This window comes from Alligator mississippiensis, chromosome 2, assembly GCF_030867095.1.
Source record: "Alligator mississippiensis isolate rAllMis1 chromosome 2, rAllMis1, whole genome shotgun sequence".
In the NCBI taxonomy this organism is placed as follows: Eukaryota; Metazoa; Chordata; order Crocodylia; family Alligatoridae; genus Alligator; species Alligator mississippiensis.
In genome coordinates, this window is record NC_081825.1 from 209,257,899 (window position 1) to 209,281,872 (window position 23,974).

Here is a 23,974-nt window from a genome sequence, read left to right on the forward strand (position 1 = left end):
CAGCCACTTCTAAGATGTCTTGAAAGTTGCCATATAAAGCCACGTTCTGTTTTGTAGTGGCAATGCCAGGTGCTGCCATGAAATCTATTTTGACACTAGAAAGCAGTAATGTATGCTTTTAGTTTTCCCACAGTATGTAGATAATTATAATTCTTAGTTGCAGAAGCAGCCTCTATTGCCAGAAATAATCCTTGGTTGTTTTAAAATATAGAACTTAGTTGCAAACAAAAATACTTAAATGTAAAAACTATTGTAGGCATGCTTGGACTGATTAAACTGTTTACATTATGTGTTCTGTTTTGCTGTGTCAGTGGCTGTACTTGCATGCCAATTTTGTTTTGGTGTTTTTGCACTGGTCTTCCAAAATGTAAGGCTTATCCCAACTGTTAAGCTTCATGTTGCTTTCTAAACATTGGGTGGGACCAACAAGAAGACCAAAATAAACTGGAAGAAAATGAATAAAATTTTAAAAACTTACTGTTACTAAACTTGGCATTTGAGGAAATTCAGTTGCAGCTGTTTAATGTCCCTTTTTGCAACAGAATGAAAATATAGTAGAGAGACTTTTTCCTTTTAAGAAAATCATCTGGGAGCACAGAATTTTAGCATCTGATTTCTAGAATGTTTTAAAGTGCTGGTCACTATATAAATGCCATATGCACATTAATGAGTTTGTTATTACAGGGATTTTGCATTACATAGAGGTAAGGAACAGATTATCTCCATTTACAGGGGAGGCAACATGCAGAGAGAAATAAACTCATTTTTCGAAGATGGCATAATGCGTCTGGTACAGCAAGGAACTGAACCCTCAGACCTCCTGATGTCTTCAGCCTTATGCTGTGCTTTAAGCATGAGACCACTGAGAGAAGTGTTCAACATCTGCATGTTTGTGGTGGTAAATACTCCGTTGCTAGGTGACTGGATGGTTTATATCCAAGGATTCAAAGGAGTCCAAAGAGCAAAGTCAGGATCTTTACACATATTTTTAGGCAACCTAACTTTTATGGAGCTGACCTTTAAACTGCTTAATATAATGATTTTGTTCCCCATGTATTTTACTCCGGTACAGAATTCAGGTACTTAAAGGTTTGGGGTGGGGGGAGGTTGTTAAAGGCTCCACATGCTTCTCTAGTGCAGTGATATCCTTCTCAATATTTTAACAATGGCCAAAAACATTTTAATAGGAAGAAAATAAATCTATGTGAGCTTTGATAACCACAGTTATTGGTTTGTTTGTTTTTAATGCTACTTTTGAAAAATCTGAATCTGTTTTGGTGGTAAAAGTACTTGAATGAAGACCCTCTGAAATGTCTTTAACCTGGGACTTGCTTTGCTACTACAGAGAAAGGAAATATTGAGTAATTTAAAAAATACTCAGCTCCCCTTGAGGTTGATGCTTAAGTAGGACTAACAATTGGGATACACACGTTGGGAATCTGGAGCAGGGATTCATACTTTTGCAATACAATCCCCAAACTGTAGCCACTGACATCAACAAAGCTAGACTCAGACCCCATCCTCTGACATATAACCGAATCTCTTTTGTTATGTACAGCCCACAGTTTGACCAACTTGGGCACATCATTATCCATGTGCAGTCCCTTCTGGAAATGATGACCATCTCTTCTGGCAGCCTTGGGGCATGAGCCTGTCCTGCTTTACAGGCATTTCCTAACATCTAAGACATACCTCCAGCAGCAGACTACCTAACTCTTATTAATAAGGCACCCAGCCTTGCTCCAGACCCAAGTGCCAGCTGTGCTCCCTCTTCAACGCAGACCACACCATCAGGGGACCAAACAGTACACATTATAACAGCCAGGATTCATTCACTTGTTCCCCTACTGATATCATCTATGCCATCACCTGCTTACAATAACCTTCTGCTCTTTACGTTGGACAGATAGGCAATCCCTACACGAAAAGATGCCTAGCCTATCTGACATTGAGTCCAGAAAGACACAGGGACTTGTGGCAGAATGCTTCAGTCTCTCGGGATATTTCACTTCTGACTAAAGAGTATCAGTTCTTAAACAACAAAACTTTAAAAAATGACCATGAAATTGCAGAAGAAGAAATCATCCACAGGCTGGATTGTGTTAAATACGATTTTACAGAGACTCTACATTCTTATCCCATTACCTGGACTAGTTTTTATAAACCATTATGTCCTCAGTAGATTAACTGCAAGTTTATCCTTTTTGATCTCTTCAACCCCTTGTCATCTCTCAGCAGTGCCATCTCCTCCTTTCCCTATTCTTTGTATTTAAATAACTGTAATCCTTTCTGTTCAATACTTCTGCTCTCTGCAGGTCCATTCACAGTATCTGACTAAGCTGTAGTCTATGAAAGCTCAGGGCTCTCTGAATGAGTTAATCCAGGTACCACCCTACTTTGCCTTTTTGCCTGACTTCAGACTAATATAGCCAACTACCTCTATTCTGATGTGTAACCATCTCATTGTCAATATTGCTCATTTTCAGGTGGGTAGAGATTTAAGCAGTAGTATAACTACAAATGGATGAGCGGAGCACCAGCCCTAGCTGCCAACTTAGAGGGGGCACCCAAATGAAGCTTCTCCTCCTCCCCAGGGAGTCTGTGCTAGGGTGGCAGTAGGAGCAGCAAAATATAGGGCTCTACAGTGGCTGCTGGCCCTACACATCAGCCAGTCTTATGCCCCCACAACTGTACTGGTGGCATCAGCAGTGGTGGCAGCACTTGGCATCAGCAGCAGCTGCAGCAGTGCCTGACTCCTACTATAGTAGGGCCTAAGTTCACCATGTTTTGGAAATACTGGTTCATGGTGCAAAGGTTACTAGTTACTCCTCTGGATTTAGGGGCAGAATCTTGTGAGATTTTGGCCCCAAATTAGGGAATCTTGCAAGATCATTTGATTTGAGATTCTGTAATGAGACTAAATTGTTGGTGCACTGATGTTTATTTTGTCTATTTCTAGAGCTCCAGCTAAGCAGTTTTTTCAAGTAGGCATCACGGGGCAGATGCGCAGAAGATTTCAACTTTTTAGTTTTAAATATACTTAAGAGGGAAGATGCTAATGCTTTTGTTCTTTCTGCAAAAAAAATCCCTTAATTTTTTTATCTTGTCTTCACTGTTGGCAAGACAGTCTTAACTGTATAAGTGTTACCAAATTCTCCCCTTCTTCAGTAACTTCATTTGATTTTAGGGATTTACCTTGAAAAACGGGTGGAGTGAGACGCTTCCATTTGCCTTTAAAGGACCACAGGTAGTTTAGACATAGCTGGTGGGCCTACTTTGTCTGGGAAGCTCCCAGGGGCACCTCCTGTTAAGCAGGTTTTAGGTTTAAACACACACATGCATGCATCCAACATAAATATTTAATTAAATTTAAAAAAATTGAAATAGGTTTTTATATTGATACACACATACTTCTCCGCAGTGTTTGAAATCCATGTTAGTCCAGGGGAGCCTGAAAGTGAAACTAACTAGAAGTAGTAGGGTTGGACCACTGTATGTTTTCATTTGCAAAATGAGTACAGTGTGGAAAGCAAGTATTTACAATTGGGAGTAGAAAGCTGGTTCATGGTACAAAGTTTGCCGTTATTTCTTTTAGTCTTCAGATTTTACTATCCTAGGTAAAGGGGATTTTAGAACCGCGTGCATGAACCATGTGTTAAGTATCTGCTGAATTTTAGAATACATACATTTTAACCCATTTGAAAGGTTTATGTTAAAAGAATAGAAAATGTATAGTCTACGGTCACATACAGGCTTTATGTTTCTACTGGGAGAATTGCAGCTCTCCTGGTACAAACCATAAGCATACAGGTGTTCACATGCTTTCTCTTGGAACAACAATGGTAGTTCTGTACATTTCTTTGTCACTTGACTCCTCCTGGGAACCAGGAGGATTTGAGCAGTAGGGAGATGCTCCTTGTTCCTTCCTGAGACCAGAGTCACCCCAGGCTGTGGTGACCCAAATAACATTGGGTGTATTAAAACTCCTGCTAGTATTTTTTTTTTTTTTTTTTTTTTTCTTCCCCTTGGGTCAGTGGCCTCCTCTGCTCCATTCTCTGGGAGTGGATGGATTGAAGCAGCCTCTGCTCCCTACATTTTTCCCAGACTAGGATCACAGTCTTGGAAATGCAAGAGCAGCAAGGGAAAAGGGATGCTTGCAGGCTCATTGCCTGTACTGCTTCCTCTCCTAGAAACATTTCTACCAGTGGAATTTTTCCACCTTTTTAGAAATTTAAAGTCCAGTCTTGGCCTAAAACATCAGCTCTCTTGTCTGAGACACTTTACATTCTTAGGTCCTGATACTACAGTTTGTTCCACATGGATAGATTGCTGTACCTCCAGTGATTCCCGCTGACTTCACAAGACATTTGCACAAACACATCCATATGTCATGAAATGAAGGATTGTGGCTTTATTATGTTCCAGATTGACCAGAATTTATTTTAGCAGAGTGAATTTTTTTCCTCATAATTCTTTCCTACAGCAGTTTGCAGAAGCAAACACATTTTGGACAGTATATGAACTGTGATGCATAGATACCTCCTCTGAAAGATAGTTTTGATAACAATTTGACTGTAATAATGGGCTTATTCATGTTTGTTTTAGAACTGTTCCACTGCATGAGAGAATTGTCTTGCTTGGATTTTACCCCTTGAGAACCACCTTGAATAATTGCAAAATAAACAATCTGTCCTACTACACTGCTTTGAAGTGATTCTTTAAAAGTATTGATATATAACAGCTTAACTACCAAAGGAATTAGTTTTGATTAGTAAAGGTGGCAAGTGTCATCTACTGCAGCTGTGGGTCAGATGAATGTTGTTTATCCAGCGATTCCTTCTTATAACTTTGCCATTTTGGACAACTTGGCTAGACATAAGTTGGTTTAATGGTGTTCTTTTTAGTTTGACTGTAAAAGGGTTTTAAATCAGAGTAGGTGGTGGTGTAGCAGTGTGAACATTTGCCCACTAAGAATCATTATCTAATTGTGGAAAGATTTGAAAGAAAGTTTGGTTACAGGACTGTGACTTGGGAGATCTGTGCTTGATTTTTATTTCTACCAGAGGTTTTGGCATGACCGTGGGCAAGTCACTTAACTTTTTATTTGTTGTCAGAGATTCCTATTTGTAAACTGGGATCTCACTCCCACTTTGGCTCTTTGCTATGTCAGCTTTCCAGAACAATGCTGTTCCTATCTTGTGTCTGTGCAGTGCCTAACACAGTGGCAGCCTGATCTTGATAGGAACCTCAAGGTGCTATGGCAATACAAATAGTAAACACTGTAGTTGTAAAAACACAAACAATGCATCACTGTATTCTCCACTGCAAATAACCTGTCTTTATCTACTTTACTGATATGAATACCAGACAAGTGCATAATTCATTTAATTTGGGCTGTCTAACTGGCGGCCCATGAGCCACAAGCAGCCCATAAGGAGATAAACTGTGGCTCTCTGGGTTGCTGCTCAGCCTCCACTCCCCCTATTCGCAGAAGTTTAGAGCTGGAAGGGACCTCATGAGATCATCGGGTTCAGTCCCCCTGCTCTGTATAGTTGGGATGGAGTTGGAGAAGCTTTTGAATGCAAGATACTTTTCTTAAGGTCCAACCAGACCAAGCTTGGACCTGGTGAAGAATGTCTTGCATTCAAAAGCTTCTCCAACTCCAACTACATCCCGACTATGCAGTTGGTCCAGTAAAAGGTATTGCTCAAGAAATCCTTGTCTTCCATACTGAAAGGCATTTTGCTTACTTCAGAAGTTTAGTGTAAACTTCTATCCCCATGATCTGCTTTCAAAATGTACCTCTCAAACTGATTACTTGGGGGCGCATTACCTTACATTTTATTTCTTTTCTGCATTAACATCTCTTTTAGAATGCAGTTGAATTTTTTCCCCTTGGTTAATTCCACACCAAGTGTCAACTTAGAATATTAACAGTGTGTGATTGCTTAATGGTTGGCATGCAGTGACTCGGATACTAATTCAAAATACGTCTATGCATACAAGTATTGTTCTCTTTTAAGATCTTGGTGATGGCTTGATTGGCATATGAATAGGGTACATTAGAGCTAGTTACTGTGTCTCAAAGAAAGCTAAGACTTTGTGTTGGAAGAAAAAACAGGATGGTGTGACATGGGAATGAGAAGTACAAAAATAACTTACAAATACATCAGAGCTTGCTCCAGTTGCAGGAATGGACCTGCCCCAGGGGAAAAAATGTGTAGCCCTAATGTTTTATAGTTCCTGATTCTGCAAAGCACTGAAGTCTCATTGAAGTCAGTGGAAATTAAGCATGTATTAGACAAGGGTAGAGTTAAACATACGCTGAAGTACTACTGAATTGCAGGCACATACTACTGTAAAGGAGATTTGTGCTCCATGTCTTAGAGCTGTCAGCATTTTTCTGAACAATTAAGGTTCAGTGTTCAAAAAGTGTCTGGTCTCGGAGCCTGTAAAACATTTCTTGTCCATAAGTGAGTGAGTATACATATATGCTAATTAATCAATAGCATACTGAGAAGTATGTGAAAACTTGTTGTATTTGGGCCACTGAATAGCCTTCAGATTTTAATTCCTTTCTGTCAGATTTAGCCTGATATAGAGATAGAAATGCTGGGACTGACAGGCTTTTTTCCAAGTGTTGTGTTGTGCTGTCCTGCTTCTAAATCTTACATTTGTCCTTTTCCTCCTCTTTCTCTTTCTATAATTTAGATATAACTTCCCTGTTCTGTTCCTTTTTGCTTGCAGGGAATATCCTAGGAGATAAAGGATAGGAAACTGAATGGGGAGTGTGAAAACCTGACACCTGCTATGGACTTGCTGTCTTACCTTAGGCAAATCACTTAACTTCTCTCTATTTGTTCCCCCTCCTACCTTATATCTGTCATGTCCATTTAGATTTATCTAAGCTGTTCTAGATAAGTGTCTTCCCTTGTGTTTGTGCAGTTCAAAACATGTTGACACCCAGAACTGAGGGCTTCTTGCAGCTGTTGTAATACAAATGAGAAATAATAAAACCTTGCGCTTATTAAAGCAATAGTAGGTGCTTGAGAAGCAGTAAGTGCATTTGCTGTTGTGGTAATGTAGCAATATTGTGGCTTAAAACTTGCACCTGAATCATTGAGCCAGTCATTACTTAGCTATTCCTGGTCGATATTGACTGAGACTTTTAAATGCTTGGATATTTCCTTTTAGCAAGAGTGCCTCTCAGTAATACGGAAAGTTAGTTAGCCATGTGAATTCTGCCTGACTTCAGATTAACTTTAGAGTTCCTCACCTACAAAATGTTTTTATCAATGCAAAACGTGTAGAATGCATATGTAGAAGATCCTTGCTAATGTAAAATTTACTATGAGATTCTAAAAGATGTTTTTATTTTGAGGGCCTTTGTGCCCACCTCTGACATGGCAGAGCCGTGTAAGTTGAAAGCCATAGAAAAACATATATAACAGGACATGGAAAACCAGCCTAAAAACCATGGAAATATTCCTTTGATGTCTGGTGTTTTTCTTCATGAAAATTACATGGGTTGGTACATATGAGCTAAAACACTTAAGAGTAGTTTTTTCCTGTTTTTTATATTTCCCTTTTCTTATTTGGTTAGTTTAAACTCTACTGACAAAGGGGTTGCTGTTCTGTGTTGTACATGATTGCCAGTCACTTGTAAATCAATGGACAGGCTCTTGTTACTTTAAAAAACCCTCCATATCTGTCCTTTGACTGAAAATGTTGTCAATATAGTAATAACTTAATTATAGAAGGGCATATTTTGTGCTTTTTCAGTGTTACACCATATTAATGGATTGTTGATTTTTAAATCACATCTGTGAACCATAATTTTTTCAACCGTATCCCCATACTGTGACTCTATGGTATAACAAAATAGTCACAGGATTTTTCTGCTTCTCCCTCCTCCTCCAACCCAGTGCCCTCAAATTGCATCTACTTGAAAGAAAGGGGGGTTGCTGAAACCCACAGGTTGAGTACCCATGCTTTCAGGCACTTTGCTAATGACTTGCCCTTCTTCCCCTCCCAAGTGAGTGTTTCACTATTGGAGAGAGCTGGTGTAGCTCAGTCATTAGAGGCATTTATACACATGCTCTGGGAACCCAAGGGGTGGGGGGTGCTTTAATTGGCACCCAGAGTGTCATGTGCATCAGCATCCCCATGGTAAAAAATGGTGGTGGGGACACTTGTTGAACAAACTTCAGTTAAAGCACACCTGTCACCATTTTTCAGTGTGGGGACACTGATGCATGTGACGCTGGAGTCTGCTGGAGCTTGAGTCTGCTCTGACGCACTGTAATTGCAGCACATAGGAGCAGCCTCAGTGAGCGTGTATAGGTGCTCTAGGATTCTACTCTGGGGCACGCTGAAAGATAAAGTTAACATGTACAAGCTTATGGAGGAAAAAATAATACTGGGTGTATGTTAAAATTCTTGTCAGTATTTTTTTTTCTTAAAAATTTTCCTTCCTAGTACAAAAAGGCAAGTAATCTAACTTAATTTATAGATTATATGTTTACACAGCAACTAGTACAGTAAGGCTTCTGTGTGTCACTTCATTATAAATATGAAAGAAGAAAGGGGAAAAAGATTGAGACCTCCAGTCTGATACTTAGCCCCTACAATAATGCAGGGACACAGTATGGAAAATAGATTATGTAGTTCCTTTAATTGCTCCATTAAAAAAAAAAAAAACCCAAACACTATTGCAGTTTCCAAAATAAAACAGAACAATTCCTTCCAGATATGAGCTCATAATGTAAAACTTTATTTTCCTTTTGCCTAATATTTCTTTGCCTTCTGTTAATAATTTTACCTGTTGGCATTGGCGCCCATGAGCAAAACACAACCTCCAGTTTCTCCTGTACTGCGTTAAATGACAGTCCAGGCAATTGCTTTACAAAATAGTAGCTTTGAAAGTGAATTAATATATTTCTCTCCATTTGTGGAAAATGTGAAATACTGGGCTAATGAAGAAAAAACAAACTGGCTTCTCTGTAACAACTAGGTTTATTTGTGCTACTTGCATGAAGTATAAGGGCCAAAATTAAATGGAATTCTCTATTTTTAACTTTTATGCCACTTATATTGCTGTATTCTGTCAAGTTTTTTTAAAATTGTCATATATTGTATTCTATTTTAATTTTGTTTTAAATTGACAGAAGTTGTAATTTTTATGGTATGCTTTTTACTAGTAAACACAAATTATATAATTTTATGATAGAATTTTAGTCTATTGATTTTTTTTTTTTTAAGTAAAATAAGTGACTACCTTATTTCTCAAATATAATGTTGACCTGTTATTTAGAAGATAACATAATGTCTAAGTGACGAACACCTGATTGATGGTCATAGAGATTAACAGTTTTGTTCTTACCCGCAAAACATGATCTAAAGCACTGTACACTGTCAGCTCCTTTTTTTTTTTTTTTTTAACTTTGTCCATTCAGTGCACTTGATTATCATTTTGGAAAAGAGAGGAGTCTTAGGATTGGGACCTCACTCAGTCTTTGGGTTTTGCTAACAGTATCTGCTAAGATGCCAGCTGACAGACTTGTGATGATTTTGGTCCTGTAAACATGTGTCCAGAAGTTATTGAACTGAGATCACCCAGCCTGTTTGACTTAGTAGCTGCAAAGCCCTTTACTCCTTATTCTTTTCAGCCTGCTGAAACTCTGCAGGTTACAAGGACCCGTGCACAAAAAAAGTTTCCTGCAGGAAACTTTAAATACCATACGACTCATTTCCACCATGAATGACTTTTTATGGAACCTCAATAGCCTGGTTTTATCTGATTATAAATAACTTTCAATAGTAAAAGTGAAGAGAAACTTCATTATTGGAACAAGAGACTTGCATCTACAGTGGATCATGGCCTCATAGTGAGACATATACGTTGGTTACTGTTCTCCTGTCCTGGGCTATATTCAAACTAGCAACCAAGAAGGGGATTTCTTTTCTTCTCTGGTACATTGCCATGGAGTCCCATACGTTTCTGTTTTTGCTGGTTTGGTTTAGTGTTTTGTTTTTGTTTTGTGTTTTTGTGGGGTGGATTTATTTATTATTATTTATTTAACTTGAAATATCACAACGGCCAGGTGTATGCTAGGAAGAACCTTCAAAAGTTTCTCTCCATGGCAAATGCTAGTTGGCCTATCTCCGTGTTATGATTATTGGGACAGCTAATGTTGATGGACTGCTAAAAGTTGCTGGTCTGAGCAAGTGCACCTATTTCAGAATACTAACAACCTGTCCATGCTGGGGTTCCAGTAGTTGGAACTGAAACGGAGCTGAAACGGTGTCAACCTCTGTCTAGAATGTTTAGAGAATGTCCCTTGCACAGGTAAGTCCTTTGTAACAAATGCTGTTTCATATAATGGTTTTTGTACAATTAGTAGGAATTTATTCAAATGTAGATAGCTCTGCCTAAGACATTTTGTAAGTGTTATAATTAAATTATTCAGTGGCAGAGAGCCCAGACCTTGGAAAAGACTGAATGGAGCCTACAGTATTACATGCTATTATCTATCAGCAAACAGGTTAAGCTTGCTCAGGGAGCATTTTACAGGGTTTTAAAGGTGCCTTGTTGAAACATGATCTTGTTTCCTTCAATACGCACTTCCTCCACCCTCCCCCCTCCTTTTTTTTTTTTTTTTTTTTTTTTTTAAGAACTGCACAAAAGGTGGAGAGGAGTTGGAGAAGCAAAAGGAGAAATTATACATTAATAAAACATAAGGGGGCTTTAATTTTTTTTTCTTGTAAATTGGAGCCTTTCTAACTTCCTTTAGGCAAATCACTCAGTGCTGATTCTGCCTGGGCTCCAGTTCTTTTTCATAGTGTTTCATGTCTTCAGATTCCAGACCATTTTTGCAGACTGAAGTATTTGAAGTAAATTAGCCTTTTTTTTGCTTTTTCTTTTTTCTTTTCCTTTTCTTTTAATGCCTACACTGGCACTAAAATATTTGTGCTACTGAACTCAGTGAAAAGTTATGCTGAATCTCTAGGGAGGAAAAAATTGAGGCTATAAAGCAGAAGGGCAGGTCTCCTAAGTGAAATGAAGACTCAGAGGGGACCTTCCACATATTGTATGGTGCTGAGTAGTTGAGGAGGTTTTGGGGGTTTGTTTTTTTTCCTGTGGGAGGTGTATAGTTTTCACTTAAAGTGAAGGGGAAGTGCTGGTTCAAATTGGAACAGCTTGTCACAATTGAAATCCTGCTCAGCAACACTTTTCCCCCTTCCTGAATTTTATAGAGGCTAGCTTCAAGTTTTGCTTAAATGCCCAAAAAGTTAGTCCTCCTTGTAGCCACTTTTCTATGCCTGTACCTTTCCTCTTCTCTTTTTAAGGCTACCTTCACTAGTGTTCCACAGGAAGGTTGGAATTATTATATATTCTGCTTTATATACCCTGTTCCCATGGCTGCAGGTTTTCTTGTACAGGCATTGTTACTCTTCTCCTGTTCCCATGCTCCTTTCGGTAACCATTCTTGCTGGATATTTCATCCCTCAAGAAATCTAAGACCAATCTATAGACAGATTTGAGGTCTACCATACATTGTTCACAGGCAGCCACCTGTGGTCTGTTGACTACAGTGGGCAAACTTGTTTGGCATAATGTCTTCAAATCGAGGGATGCAAATAGATTTGAAATGGGAAAAGAGCTTGTGTGTTTATACTTGCTGTTTTTCTTTTTCTAGTGCCCCAGAATACCCAGGGCATATCTACACATCTGCTTTAATCCGCAGTAGCCTTTTTTACTGCACATTAAAGCCATGCATAAACTGTGCTATTACACTAATGTGCAGCAAAATAGTCTACTGTGCATTAAGTACCACCTAAAAAGTATGCGCTTGAAGTAGTGGACATTAGGGCAGCCTGATGCGCATTCATTTAGTACCTTGCACTGGAGGTACTAAATTTAATGTGCATTAATGTATGTGTAGACGTGCCCTCCCTATCTTTGGTTGGGAGGATGGGTAGGAGCACACAGTCCTTTGTGGACCTATAGCTTTTCTGCTCTTGCGTAACTTTGAAGTAACTGGTGGACTATAACCACGTGGTACTTGGTTTACTTCTTCCTTTACCTTTTTTTTTAATGAAATGTGAACTTGAGACTGAAGTGCTGCTGAATCAATGTACAATTAAGTGGTACAGCTATATGCTTAGGGTGCTTATAACCAGTGTTCCTATGAATTGTCATGGTGTTAATCGTGTGACAATATAATCTAGTGCAAGAGTAATGTCTTCCTCCCCTGAAAGGCATATGTGTACCACTTGGTGATTGTGTATCTCCTGTATGATCGTGTATGTATGTCACTCAGTAATATACTGCTTTACCTTCATACTATCTTCTCTAGCATTTTCTATACTTAAATAAGGTTTTCTAGAATTTTTATGGGTTTTTTGTTTTATTTTGTTTTTTTCAGGGGGAGAAGGGTTTGGGTTTTGTTTTTGAATTGACTGTGTAGTCAGGAGAGAGGTGGGGGACGTAGGGAGGTAGTTTTAGGCAGAAAGCAGAGGCTGCTGCATAATGAGCAGGTCAGTCTGGAGCAAGCCAGCAGAAGCTTTTTAAATAGGTGCCGGATGCTGGATTTTTTTTGGAGGGATACTCATGATATAATTTTGTTTCCAGGTAAATGTGAAGAATCAGGCTACAGTATTTTTCTAATGTTGGAGTCTGTCCTGCTTTTAGGAGAACAAAGCAGCAACAGCCCATGTGTCAACGAGTGAAGGTAGATGTGAAAGATTTTAAGTAGTCTGATAGGATGGACACTTTAGCAAAGAATTTTCTGATTACCCCTTGTAGACTAAATTAATAACTTTAAAGTTTCACAGAGACCTTGTTATAAAGTTTGCTTAGTGTTTATGTTGCTTGCAAGTCAAGGATTTTGCTTTGCTGCTCTGTGTTGCTTAACATGTTGAACCTTAAATCCCCCAGTTTCTTGCTTCATTGCTGAGAGAAGATCCAGTGCTGTTGTAGGTTGCTAGGTTGTCCCTGTCCCTGCTCCCTGTATTAATTTGTCTGTCTTATATGCAGGCAGATTTTTCACAGCTGTAACTTTTATATTTTTAAAAATATATATGCATTTCTATAACAAGTAGAAGTGGATGGATGGCTTGAATAAAATTGATATGTAAATGAAACAAAAGGCAGGCAACATTTATTTATAAATAAATGCACAAATGGTGTCTGAATAATCTGAAGGAACATGCTGAAACTAACTATAGAAAATGGTGAGCTAATGGTGGAAGACCTTTCTTGTCATCTTATTTCATGTGTGGCTTGTAAAAATCAAGGCTAATACCTGTAGTAAGCGAAGAGAATTAAGGCAATCCTGTGCTTACTGGTATTTGCCCCTTTAATTTAAACTATTGGATTTTATGTCTTAAAAGTTTCATGACAATGAACGGGGTGCTAATGTTTCTTGGGGTGGGGAGGGCATTGTCTGCAACATGACCTGAATTGCGCCCCACTTGAATTACAACTGCAGGGTGTTCTTTGGCTGGCTGTATGTTTTGAAACTTAAACAAAAAGCTGCATGTGAAGTGTGTCTGGAAAAAATGCTAGAGTACTGGTGATAGAAAGGCAGCAGCCCTTCCTCTGGGCAAGAAGTGTTCTGACTGGATGTGTGAGGCCTGAAACCAGCCTTTTTCATTCAAGAGTCCAACCATGATGGTGGCTTTTACAGCAGCATGCAGCAATCTAGAAAGAATAGGTGCCATTTTATGTCCCAGAAGTGTCTTATGTACAAGAGAAGTTGGTACCCACCTAACTATGACGTGCAAAACTGAGTTTTTTACACGGAGTGCAAAAAGGGACACATGGTGTATAAATGAGGTTATGTCCTTTAGGCATGGGTGTAAGCTAAACTGAAATAAGTGACAGCTAAACTGAAGTGAATTGCCACCAAACCCCTATGCGGACTCACTGGTTGAGACCCAGTTTTAAGTTAAACTGATGAAATTTGTGAGTCTCATTAAGAAAGGAATCTAATCGGCAGCACCTCTTGGCATCAGTCACCAGTCTTGGCATCAGTCATTTATTGGGAAGAAAGCAAGAATGAAATTGGGTAACTGTTTTACCCAATTTCTATGATGGTCTGATCCCGTATCATCTTCATTTCCTGACTTCTTCCTCTCAGCTGGTGAGCTGCAGCATGGGATTAGAGAAAGCTATTTCTTCCTTGTATGCTTTGTGCTCCAAAAAAGAAGCCCAACTTAGGGTTTGGGCTAAATTAATTTTTAAGCATTTTCCTCCCATTTTGCTTTAGGTGACTGATTAGGCTCCGTTAAAAGAACTGGCAAGTTAACATATGCCTTTTCAGTTATTAGTTCGCACCTCTGCATCATAGCATATCATTCAAATTTTAGAGCAGTTATTTCTTTTACATAGTAATCAAATATGTTTAATGTTAAATTGTTTTTATGGGAGACTCATCTGTGCAAGCTTATGTTCTGAAATGAATAAGACGGTACTGCAGGGTTGCTGCTAAAATATGGTGGACAGCTGGTTCTGACTTGATAACTTTGTAGTGGTACAATTAGCATCACACACTATATGCATCATCTCAGTAGATAGTATCATGACTGATAAGAAAAATACTTAGTGGTATTACTTCTGTATGTTCGTAGAACAGTGATTCTCAACCAGGGACCTTGAGATCTTTTCAAGGGTGTGGCAGGGTGCCATGCAATGTTAGCATTCTTAGTTGCCCAAACATGTTTCACAAAATAAAACCAGAGATGTTAAATGGGAACCCATAGTCTTAAAAACATCCTAACCTGTTATGGTCTTTCTGAGTTTTTTGTGACAAAAGAATTGTTCTATTATTTTTGTGTAGTCAAAAAAGAGTGAAAACTAAAAGCTGGTATTTTCTAAGGGGTTCCTCAAGTCTAAGCCTTTTTGGTTCTGTTTTGGGTTTTTGATTTAAAGCTGTTAAACAAATCAGAGTAACCTAATAGTGAATTAGGCCCTGATCTTGCAAAGAAAATGAGGTAGTATGACATGTTCTTCCATGCATGGGCGACTGGTGCCTCCTGAGTTGGGGGTGGGGAGGCTTGGTTCCCTAGTGGGCAGTCAGCGACCAGGGTGGGGGGAGACCCTGCAGCCAATCCTGCTCGCCGGGGTGGAGGGGCGGTGGCGGTCCTGCTGATCCTGCTGACCCGCAAGTGGCAGCGGGATTGGCCGCGGGGGAATTGCTTCTTCTGGTGCACTCCCCAGCCGGTGCTCTCTGGGGGACATCAGTGCTCTCGTCTGCCCCTTGCCCGAGAACGCTGTTGTCAGGGGGCGCACTAGCCCTCTCAGGGAGTGCATGTGCACCCCCATGCACCTCCTGTGTATCACCACTGCTTCTGTGGGATTTGCTTTCCAGGAATTATGCTGGAAGACCTAGTCTTTGTCTAATAGGCGGTTTGGAGTACTTGGGAGAGGGTGTGGAGCAGGGCAGGTGGGGAATCCAGTCCTTGAAAGAAGTGGTTGAACTGTGATGATAATCAAAAGTAAGATAGTGTTCCTTACTGGAGTTACTTCTTATCGTAGCAGCAATTCGTAGCAGCAATTTAAAAATGCAGCCAAACCCTTTATGATTAGCTTAGTTTTCTTCATAGAATAACTTCATTCTGACTTGAGATACAGGTTATAGCCACGTTGGTCTAAAAGTACAAGCAGTCAGTGTGGTAGAGGTGATATGTTTAATTAAACCAACTAGACAGTTGCAGGGTTTTTTTTTGTAAGCTTTTGGGCACATGTGCCCTTCCCTCAGCACTGCTCCAACTTTTATCCAAGCCTAATTTGCATAAAATGAACTTTTCCAGCAAGGAAAACTTGCATCACACTCCAGCTTTCCTGCATAATATGAATTTTCAATTGTGCTTGGGAGAAACTTCACAATCTTTGCATTCTTCTGTGCCTGAGGAAGGGCGCATATGCCCAAAAGCTTGCAAATAATAATGATTAAAAAAAAATTCTAGTTGGTCTAATAAAAGATATCACCTCTGCTACATTGACTGCTCTGACCTGAGAGTCACTCCATAATACTGGAGTTAGTGTGTTCATTACAAGGTATCAAAATAATATGAGACCTTTTCCTTTGTTATAAATGGAATTTCCTTAAGTTGATCTCAATATTTAAGTTACATTTGGATTTTGATTCTTCACAGTGGGGAAAACTCACTAGTTTAAATTCAAATAGGCATTTCTCAGCACTATAATCATAAATAGTGAATTGTAGGACCACGCTGGTTTTTTTTGTTTTGTTTTTTGTTTTTGTTTCCCTCCTCCCATTTCCTTTGGTAGTTCAGGTATTTTTTTTTTTAAAGGTGTCACCCACAACTTCCATTTAATTTAGTTAATTGAGTGCTTGGTTTTAATTTTTATTTTCTTCCATTTTGTTGAGACTCATGGTTTGAACTCTTGTCAGGCCAGGCATCTCTTGGTCTGCTGTCTGGTACTGTGTAAACTAGCACAGTCTGTTCCATGGTTGGATTGTCGGCACCTAACCCGGTGCCCCGACTTGCACTGAGCCTGGGTGAGGGACACCAAGCAGGACTAAAAACCAAGGCCTGTTAGTACTAGTGGGTGTCTGCAGGGCAGATGAGCTCCCTGCAAGCCAATGTCCATCCATACCTGGAGAGGAGATGGGCACTGGCAAGTCAGTCTGCTTGAAGAATCACCAGTGATGCAAAGCAACTCATTTAACCTCATCGGAGTGGAGTAGGGTTGTTACAGCATCTAAGGTGCCCCAATAGTTGCAGCAGCCTCAGGACTGATTTGACTTGACATGGTTTGAACTGGATAGACTTGTCTTCATTTTTTGAGATAAACTGCTGCCTGGTGTTCAAGAACTGTCAAGTTCCACCCCAGAGATGGCTGTATTCTGGTCAAAAATGGAACAAAGATGGATGGGGTAAGCATGAATGTGAGAGGGAAGGAGATGGGGGTGCAAGAGTGGGAGAAACTTGGGATAATATGCTGATACTTCATGTTATGGTACGGTCAGTAATAATCATAAAACTATGGTGTTTAGATATTCTTTTGAGGGAGCCACAGAAATAACATGAACCGTGGTTTTCTTGGATAACTTACTAGAACCTCATGATTCATCCTGAGTCTCCCCTCCTTCCCTTCCTTCTTTCCTTTTCTTTTGCCTCATTCATAAATGCGTATTTATTTAAGCATTGAAAGGGTGTATGGAGTCATCTGGAAAAGGAATGAAGTAGCCTAGATGTGTGAAATGCATGCATTCATGACAATTTGAAAAATGCGAATGGGGGAAGTAAGAGTTGCAGCCTCCTGTGGAGCAGACAGCTGACAATTCATGTATTTGATACTTTTATTTACTTTTCTACACAAGAAGAAAAATGTCCTCCCACAGGAACTGCAACATCCCATGGTACCCAAGCTGCTGCTGAGGTACAAAGCACCCTTCAAAGTAGGTGCACTGTTCAACTTGCAAATAAATCACCTTTCATTTGACTCCTAGAATTTAATGAGGGAGCTTGTACTGTGTCACACATGCATATTTTTGTTCTTAATCACTCCCTCACAGTAGGGTTTGCTTTATGTAACCTGAGCCTGATCCTGATCTCCTTTGCTTTCATTTTGTGTTAGTGAATTCAACTGCAGCACAGGTACTCTGTTTGGTTTTTACTAGTGGAGGTGAAATCGGAACTGGTCCCACTATTGAACAACCATTTTGGTAGAAAAGGCAGTTGCCAGTGGAAGAGACCCTTCTAATGCACATTAGATTACTGTGCTACCAGTTTGCCTATGATTTTGCGTGGGGTAAAGTTCAGATGATTTTAAAGAGTTGTCAGCATCTGGCAATTTATTCATTTGGAGAAGAAAAAGGGTTGATTATAAATTTTGTCTGGTACCAACTTGTTCTCTTTTGCCGTGCAATTTTTTTTTTCAGTGACTGTGTCGGTTTCTTTTTCCGGCAAGTATGTTGCCTGTGCAAAGTACTCCATAAATGAGAGAACTTTCTTAGTGAACTAAGGCTAGGTGTTATGATCTGAAAATTGCAGGAGTATTGTGGGCATTCTTTTTAGAAAGTACTCTTAAGCATAAGCTTCTTAGTATGTTGAAGGTATATTTTAAAGCATGGTATGTGTGCGTCTTTCAGTTTATTTCCTTGCATAAGCAGGGGACAAACATCTGGGAGCTTACCCATTCAGTAAATGGCTTTTTTTGGCTGCTAGGCCTCCAAAGTTCTCCAAGTTGTTTGCTGTTCTTAGGGGCCTGATTTTGAACATGATCCCGCACACTACCTTTCACTGGTTGACAGGAAAGGTGTGTGATTCAGTCCTAGCTATAAAGACTTCCTTTAATTTCTTCAAGAGACTAGTCTTTCTTTTGCTTTCACAAAATGGCTGAGAATGGATTTCTGCTATTCTGCTATAGCATGGAATCTGAGTTGACCTAGCTTAGGCATATCATCATTCCTGTTTCCAGGTGGCTATGGACATGTTCCTGCAGACTTCTACAACGGGCCAGGGCCTGTAGTTTTTGAACCGCTGGATGATGAGCCTTTTAGCTTCTGGTTTTATTCCAATACAAGATTCTGCAGCAGAGCAAATTATCATCTGCAAAGGCTGGACTTCCACAGAGCCGTGATTCCAAAATTCCTCAAATGTTCATGGGAGCAGAAGATTGATTTGTTGTTTCCTCCCTGATCTGCCCCACCTCCTTTTTTTTTTTCCCCCTTTTTGGGATCAATCAGTAGCACCAAAAAAATATCTTTCCTAGTGGCAGAAATTTTGGTTTGTACCCATCTCAGACCACAGAACTTCTAATGGAAAACAGGTTGGTAGAATGGACAGGAAGAAAGGGACACTGCTTTGACTAAAGGACAGGTGTTGCATGAACACGTGTGACAGTGCAAGACAGACTTGCCTCGCATGTCCATTGTAGTGTCACGGGATTTTTCTAGCTCTGGTCGGTTTCTAGAAATAAGAGGACACATAATCTAGAAACAAGGGGGCAGTTGTTTAGGTCAGTGGTGCTGTAATAAATGTTATGGAGACGGAGTATCTTCTCAAGCTTCTGGGGGTTCTCCTTTCACCCACTTCTATTTAAGAGGAGACTGATGTCAAGGAGTTTTCAACTTGAGTGGAAGAAAGTCTTTAGCACTGATGCAGGGGAGCCCCTGATGCAGGGGAGTTTGTGACGAAGCTCATAATTTAGCTGATCTTTTTTGGTAGTGTTGTATTGTAGGGGGAAGGTTGGTACCCTTTTTGATATAGTAATTGACATGTGTAGAAGGGGAGGCAGGGAGGAGTTGATTTTTGCAAAAATTACATAGATGCTATGCTAGGCATTTATAGAAGCCAAAATAAACAAATGGTCACAGCTGGCTGCCTACTCTAGAGCAGAGCAAAACAGAACAGCAAGAATCATGGAAAAAACAGAAAACAAATTGGGTCAAATTCTCTCCTTGGTTAAAGCCATGCAACCTCAGCTAAGTCAGGCATTGGGTAAATTGCAAGAAAATAGTTACGAAGCAAGTAATCCAAGATGTGTAGTTGTAAAGTAGAACATCTTGCAAGACCCTAGATGAAAACGGCTAAGCTTTTGTTGCACAGACATAAATGAAAACCAAATCTAGCCCATGGAGTGCAAATCACTCAAATCCCTTTAAGCAAGAGCAGCATGGTCTCTGTTCACAATTGGCACTACAGATGCATATTTCCCTAAAATGTCGGAAGTTGGCCCTTGATGCTGGATCAAAGTTTTAGAAGACTACAGATGCAAGGGAGGTTGGACAGGCATGGTGGCTCTAGGATTGTCAAGCCTTTCCTTAAGCTATTCCAATAAATAAAGGCAGGAAAAGTAAAAGGAAAAAAGCACGGTTAAATAGTAAAAGGTGGTATGCAGCTGTTGGTTTAAGTCATGGCTGTCCACCTGGTAGCTTACAGGCCACCTACAGCCCTCAAGGGGTTAACCTGCAGTTCCTGAGCTCCAGTGTGGGTACTGTGCCCCTTCCCCCACACCATTCACTCCAGCTGCTTCTGCTGCTGCCACTGCTGCTATTGATGCAGCTGCTGGAGACTCCAGGCTTGATCTGCCTCTGGTTTCTTCTCTTTGCTCCTGCTGGGCAGCTTGGGGGATCCCGGGATCCCCATGCTGCAGCAGCTGTCAAGACGGTACGCAGGGTATCGCTTTTCCCAGAGCAGTGGCCTGTGGCCCAGGGGGTGCATGACAGTGGGCCCTGGGGCCTCTAGCCAGTCAGAAATCTGACAGCCCTGGTTTAAGGTAATACTAGAAAAATCAGATTCTGGATTCTGGACCCTTTTCTGCCCCTTTCACACATGCTGAGTAGTAGCTTACTTCAGGAGTGGGATCTCCTAGATTTTGTGATGAGTATCCATGCTAATTTGGACATAAAAAAAAAATCTCTCTCCACTGGAACTTTTTACTGGTGGAGCAAAAAGCTAAAATACTCCATACAAGTCAAAGGGGTTGGAGTTTAGTTTGCCATTTACTGCTGATTCTAAAAGAAAATAAATGAATTGGTCTACATACCTATCATGTAAGTACTTGCTGCTTGCCTGTCTCTGCTTATGGGCTAAAAATGAAATCTGCTTAAAACTATTACCTCCAGGACTTTTATGGCTTTTGCAGAAAATATGACTGCGGTAGAGCTAGGGCATGTTTCTACTATTCTTGTCAGTTGCTCCAAAGCCATGCTTGCCTGAAGCGTTCTTTGGCGCTCTCAGCTTCCAATGGATGCCTGCCTTTCCTTCTTTCTTAAAATACATTTGAACACTGGGTGGTCACATCTTTTTACATGACCCATTTTCACAGCAGTTAAAATTTATACATCAAGAGTGTGGGCAAGTGTCTGTAAACCGTCAATAAAAATTAGGACTAAAGGAAACAGCATAGATGGACTTCTAAAAGCTCCTCCCTACCTCACACCCACCCACCAGTAATTTCAATATCACTGTTTTCTTTTAGTTGTCCAAAGAAAACATTTAATAATTTTTTTCATTGTTATTTTTATTCTGTAACTGAATGTTCAGGTCATAACACTGTGAAAGGTCAGCATATAAACTTATAGAAATAGGTTTTTTTTCCCTGTAATGTGCTTATGTTTTCCTATTGTGTCAACAACTGTTCTGTTAAATTGTCTTGTTCTGAGCTGTGAAGTGCCTGTTTATTGATGCGTACATTTTTTCTTTCACAGGGATATCAGTATGAATAATATCACAAAGCTGCCAGAGGATGCATTTAAGAATTTTCCATATCTCGAAGAGCTGTAAGTAATCTGCAAGTTAAGTAGGGGCTGTTGTTGCTCTACCACTATGTTTTTGCGCTGAAAGTGGGTGGGGAACTAAAACTAAGCTGTGAACAGAGAGAACAATTATACCTTTAAAAAGTCTATATATGTTTGGAAGCTGAAATGGTGAGTGCTACTTACAAGGGATTTTTTTACCATAATTATTTTAATCATGATTACAGTGATGACACATACTAATTACAGTGTTATCCAAAGATAACATAGGAGTAGTATAATTACCATTGTTTCCAACCAGGTTATAGTATAGTGATTCCATGAAGTATATGTTTTAGTTACTGTCATCACGCTTGTAGGTGGCTAGTACTGTGTGATACAGGTCAGAATGTATTTAGAGAGAAACTGAGGCCTGTGGTAAAACTTATTTTTGTATTCCTTCTTAGTAGCCATATGTCTCTGTCCTTTTCATCTATTTGATATCCAGCCATTTTTACAGCTTTGTCTTTGGACTCCACTTTGCAAAGCACTTAAGCGTGTACCCAGATATAATCAGGTTTGCCAAAACTAGAGTAGGACTCATAAAATATTTTGCTGAATTTAGGGTTTTTCTTAAGAAGTTGCAGTAAAATAGGGGAAAAAAAAGCACACACTGTTCAGGAACTGTAAAATATTTCTAATTTTTTGTTCTTGTCTAACAGGAAGTCTCTTGGTCAGGATTACCACTTCATTGAACATAGTTTTATTAATGTTAAGTCAGTTTTTCCATCTGTAAAAGGGAAATAAATAGCAAGCACTCGCCTGTTTAAGATCTTTTAGATTTTTTTTCTAACAAAGCAAAAGAAATATAAAAAGCAGTTTCTTTTGCACCTTGCATTGTGACAGTTTCTTACTAGCATTTATTAGATTGAAGTACTTCTAAAAAAACAAAACCAGGGCATTTTTTATTAATATAAATGTGCAAGTGGCTCTAGAGTGTACCTGTATTCAGAGCTGAGCCTAGATGGGTGCAGAGTCCTGAGCAAAGCGGCCTGTGCAGGGTCCCCATAACACTGTGTGGGACTGTGGTACCCCTGCAAAGTGTGTGTGGGGGGTTGGTTTCTGTGCTGCTTCTGCGGCGCGGGGCTGAGCTGCCAGCTCCAGGCAGGCCCCACGGGAGAGGCTGCAGCCGCTCCACCCGGCCCTGTGCTTCCCCCCCCCCACCAAGTGCAGGGCCAGGGCGGTCACCCAGATTTGTTGTACCCTAAGGACAGCTCTGCCAGTGTTGTTTCACACTTGTAGTAATTTCTGCTGCAGGTCAGTAACAGTGTAACAATTCATTCATCCTAGGTGAATTTATAAGTGAGGTTCATTATAACAGGCTCAAAAGATTTCATTTCTCTTCCACCAGGCTCTTGACATCCCTTCTATTATTATTATTATTATTATTATTATTATTATTATTATTACTACTACTACTACTACTACTACTACTATTAATATTATTATTATAGAACCATCTAGTTAAGTAATATACTCTCAAGATTCCAGCCTGAGCCTCCTGCCTCAGTCTGCTTTAAGTATTGTATTGCTACATTTTTAATATGGAAGAATTTTTAAGCAAAGTTTATATGGGAGCATGACATGTCCAATACATGCAAAATGTAAGCATTTTGGAAGGCTTGACTGCGTTTGGAAGGTCCAGGGTTTGGATTGCTTGATCCTCCTAACTGCTTTTAATAGTGGATGCAAATGTGTTTCTGGGTTTTTGCATGTTTTTTGTTTGCTTTTGTGTTTTGTCCAGGGTTCTCTTTCAAATCCTTGCCTATTCACATTTCACACTCATAAAAAAAAAAAACAAACCAAAAAACACACACACAATGAGAGCCTTATTTTTTTCCTTGTAAGTAATGAAACAATAAAATCTAGTTGGGTGGGTGTGCACTTTGTTGTGTAACCTTCATAAACCTGGGGTGTGTCACAAGGTAGAGAGGAAAGGCAGAGCCTTCAGCCACCATAATATACATTGTAGCACAATAAAACACTTGTATTTCACTGCAAACTAAAATGTTGAGGTTTAAAAGGGGTGGGGGGCAAGAATTGAACCTGGCTGCAAGCTATATTGTAGGTGTGAACATCCTGAAAGCTTAATTCACTGCTTCAAGGCTTATTTGAGATATCCAAGTGCAGTAATTTAAAAATTAGATTGAGTTGGTATTTGCAAAATGTTCTGGAATAATCTAGTCATGCATACCCTTACAGGGTAAATGCAAGACTCTCAAGAGTCCTTTTTAATATGCAGGACACTCACCTAACAAGAGCCTTAAAATCGCTACTCTGTTTCTTGTTTTGGAAGGCAGGGGTGTGGAGTGGATGAGACACCCTGTTAGGTAAGCAATCAAACTGTTTCAGCTATGCCACCATTCTGTCGCTATCCCCAAAAAAGCACCAAGCTCTATTGCTGCACCGTGGGAATTGGGAGGGCAGCTTCTGAAATCCCCAGGAGCACAGAAACTAAAACCTACCCAACCTACTCAGTCCAAGCTATCGCTGATATAAGAAGACTCCACCCAAGGAAAAGAGCCCTGAGGAGATCAACACCAAACAGGAATGCTGTGTATTCTGCTTTTCTTGGATGCCACTAACTGGTAAACTAGGACCCAGTCAGCACCTTAGGTTGCTGTAAGGTTTGTTAGTAAAGTGAGAATCCTCTGTTAGCTGACCACAGATGAGGCTCATGACCTGACATGGGAGTTTGG

General features: G+C 39.9%; 1 protein-coding gene across 2 annotated transcripts in view; it reads left to right on the top strand.

Annotated features, from left to right (window-relative positions):
• The window catches only part of LGR4 (leucine rich repeat containing G protein-coupled receptor 4), a 118,421-nt gene that overhangs the window by 30,774 nt on the left and 63,673 nt on the right, over positions 1–23,974 (top strand). For both annotated transcript variants that reach the window (XM_006260667.4, XM_019476898.2), the window contains exon 2: positions 21,189–21,260. In XM_006260667.4, the coding sequence (XP_006260729.2) occupies positions 21,189–21,260 (72 nt within the window). The remainder of the gene's footprint in view (positions 1–21,188; positions 21,261–23,974) is intronic.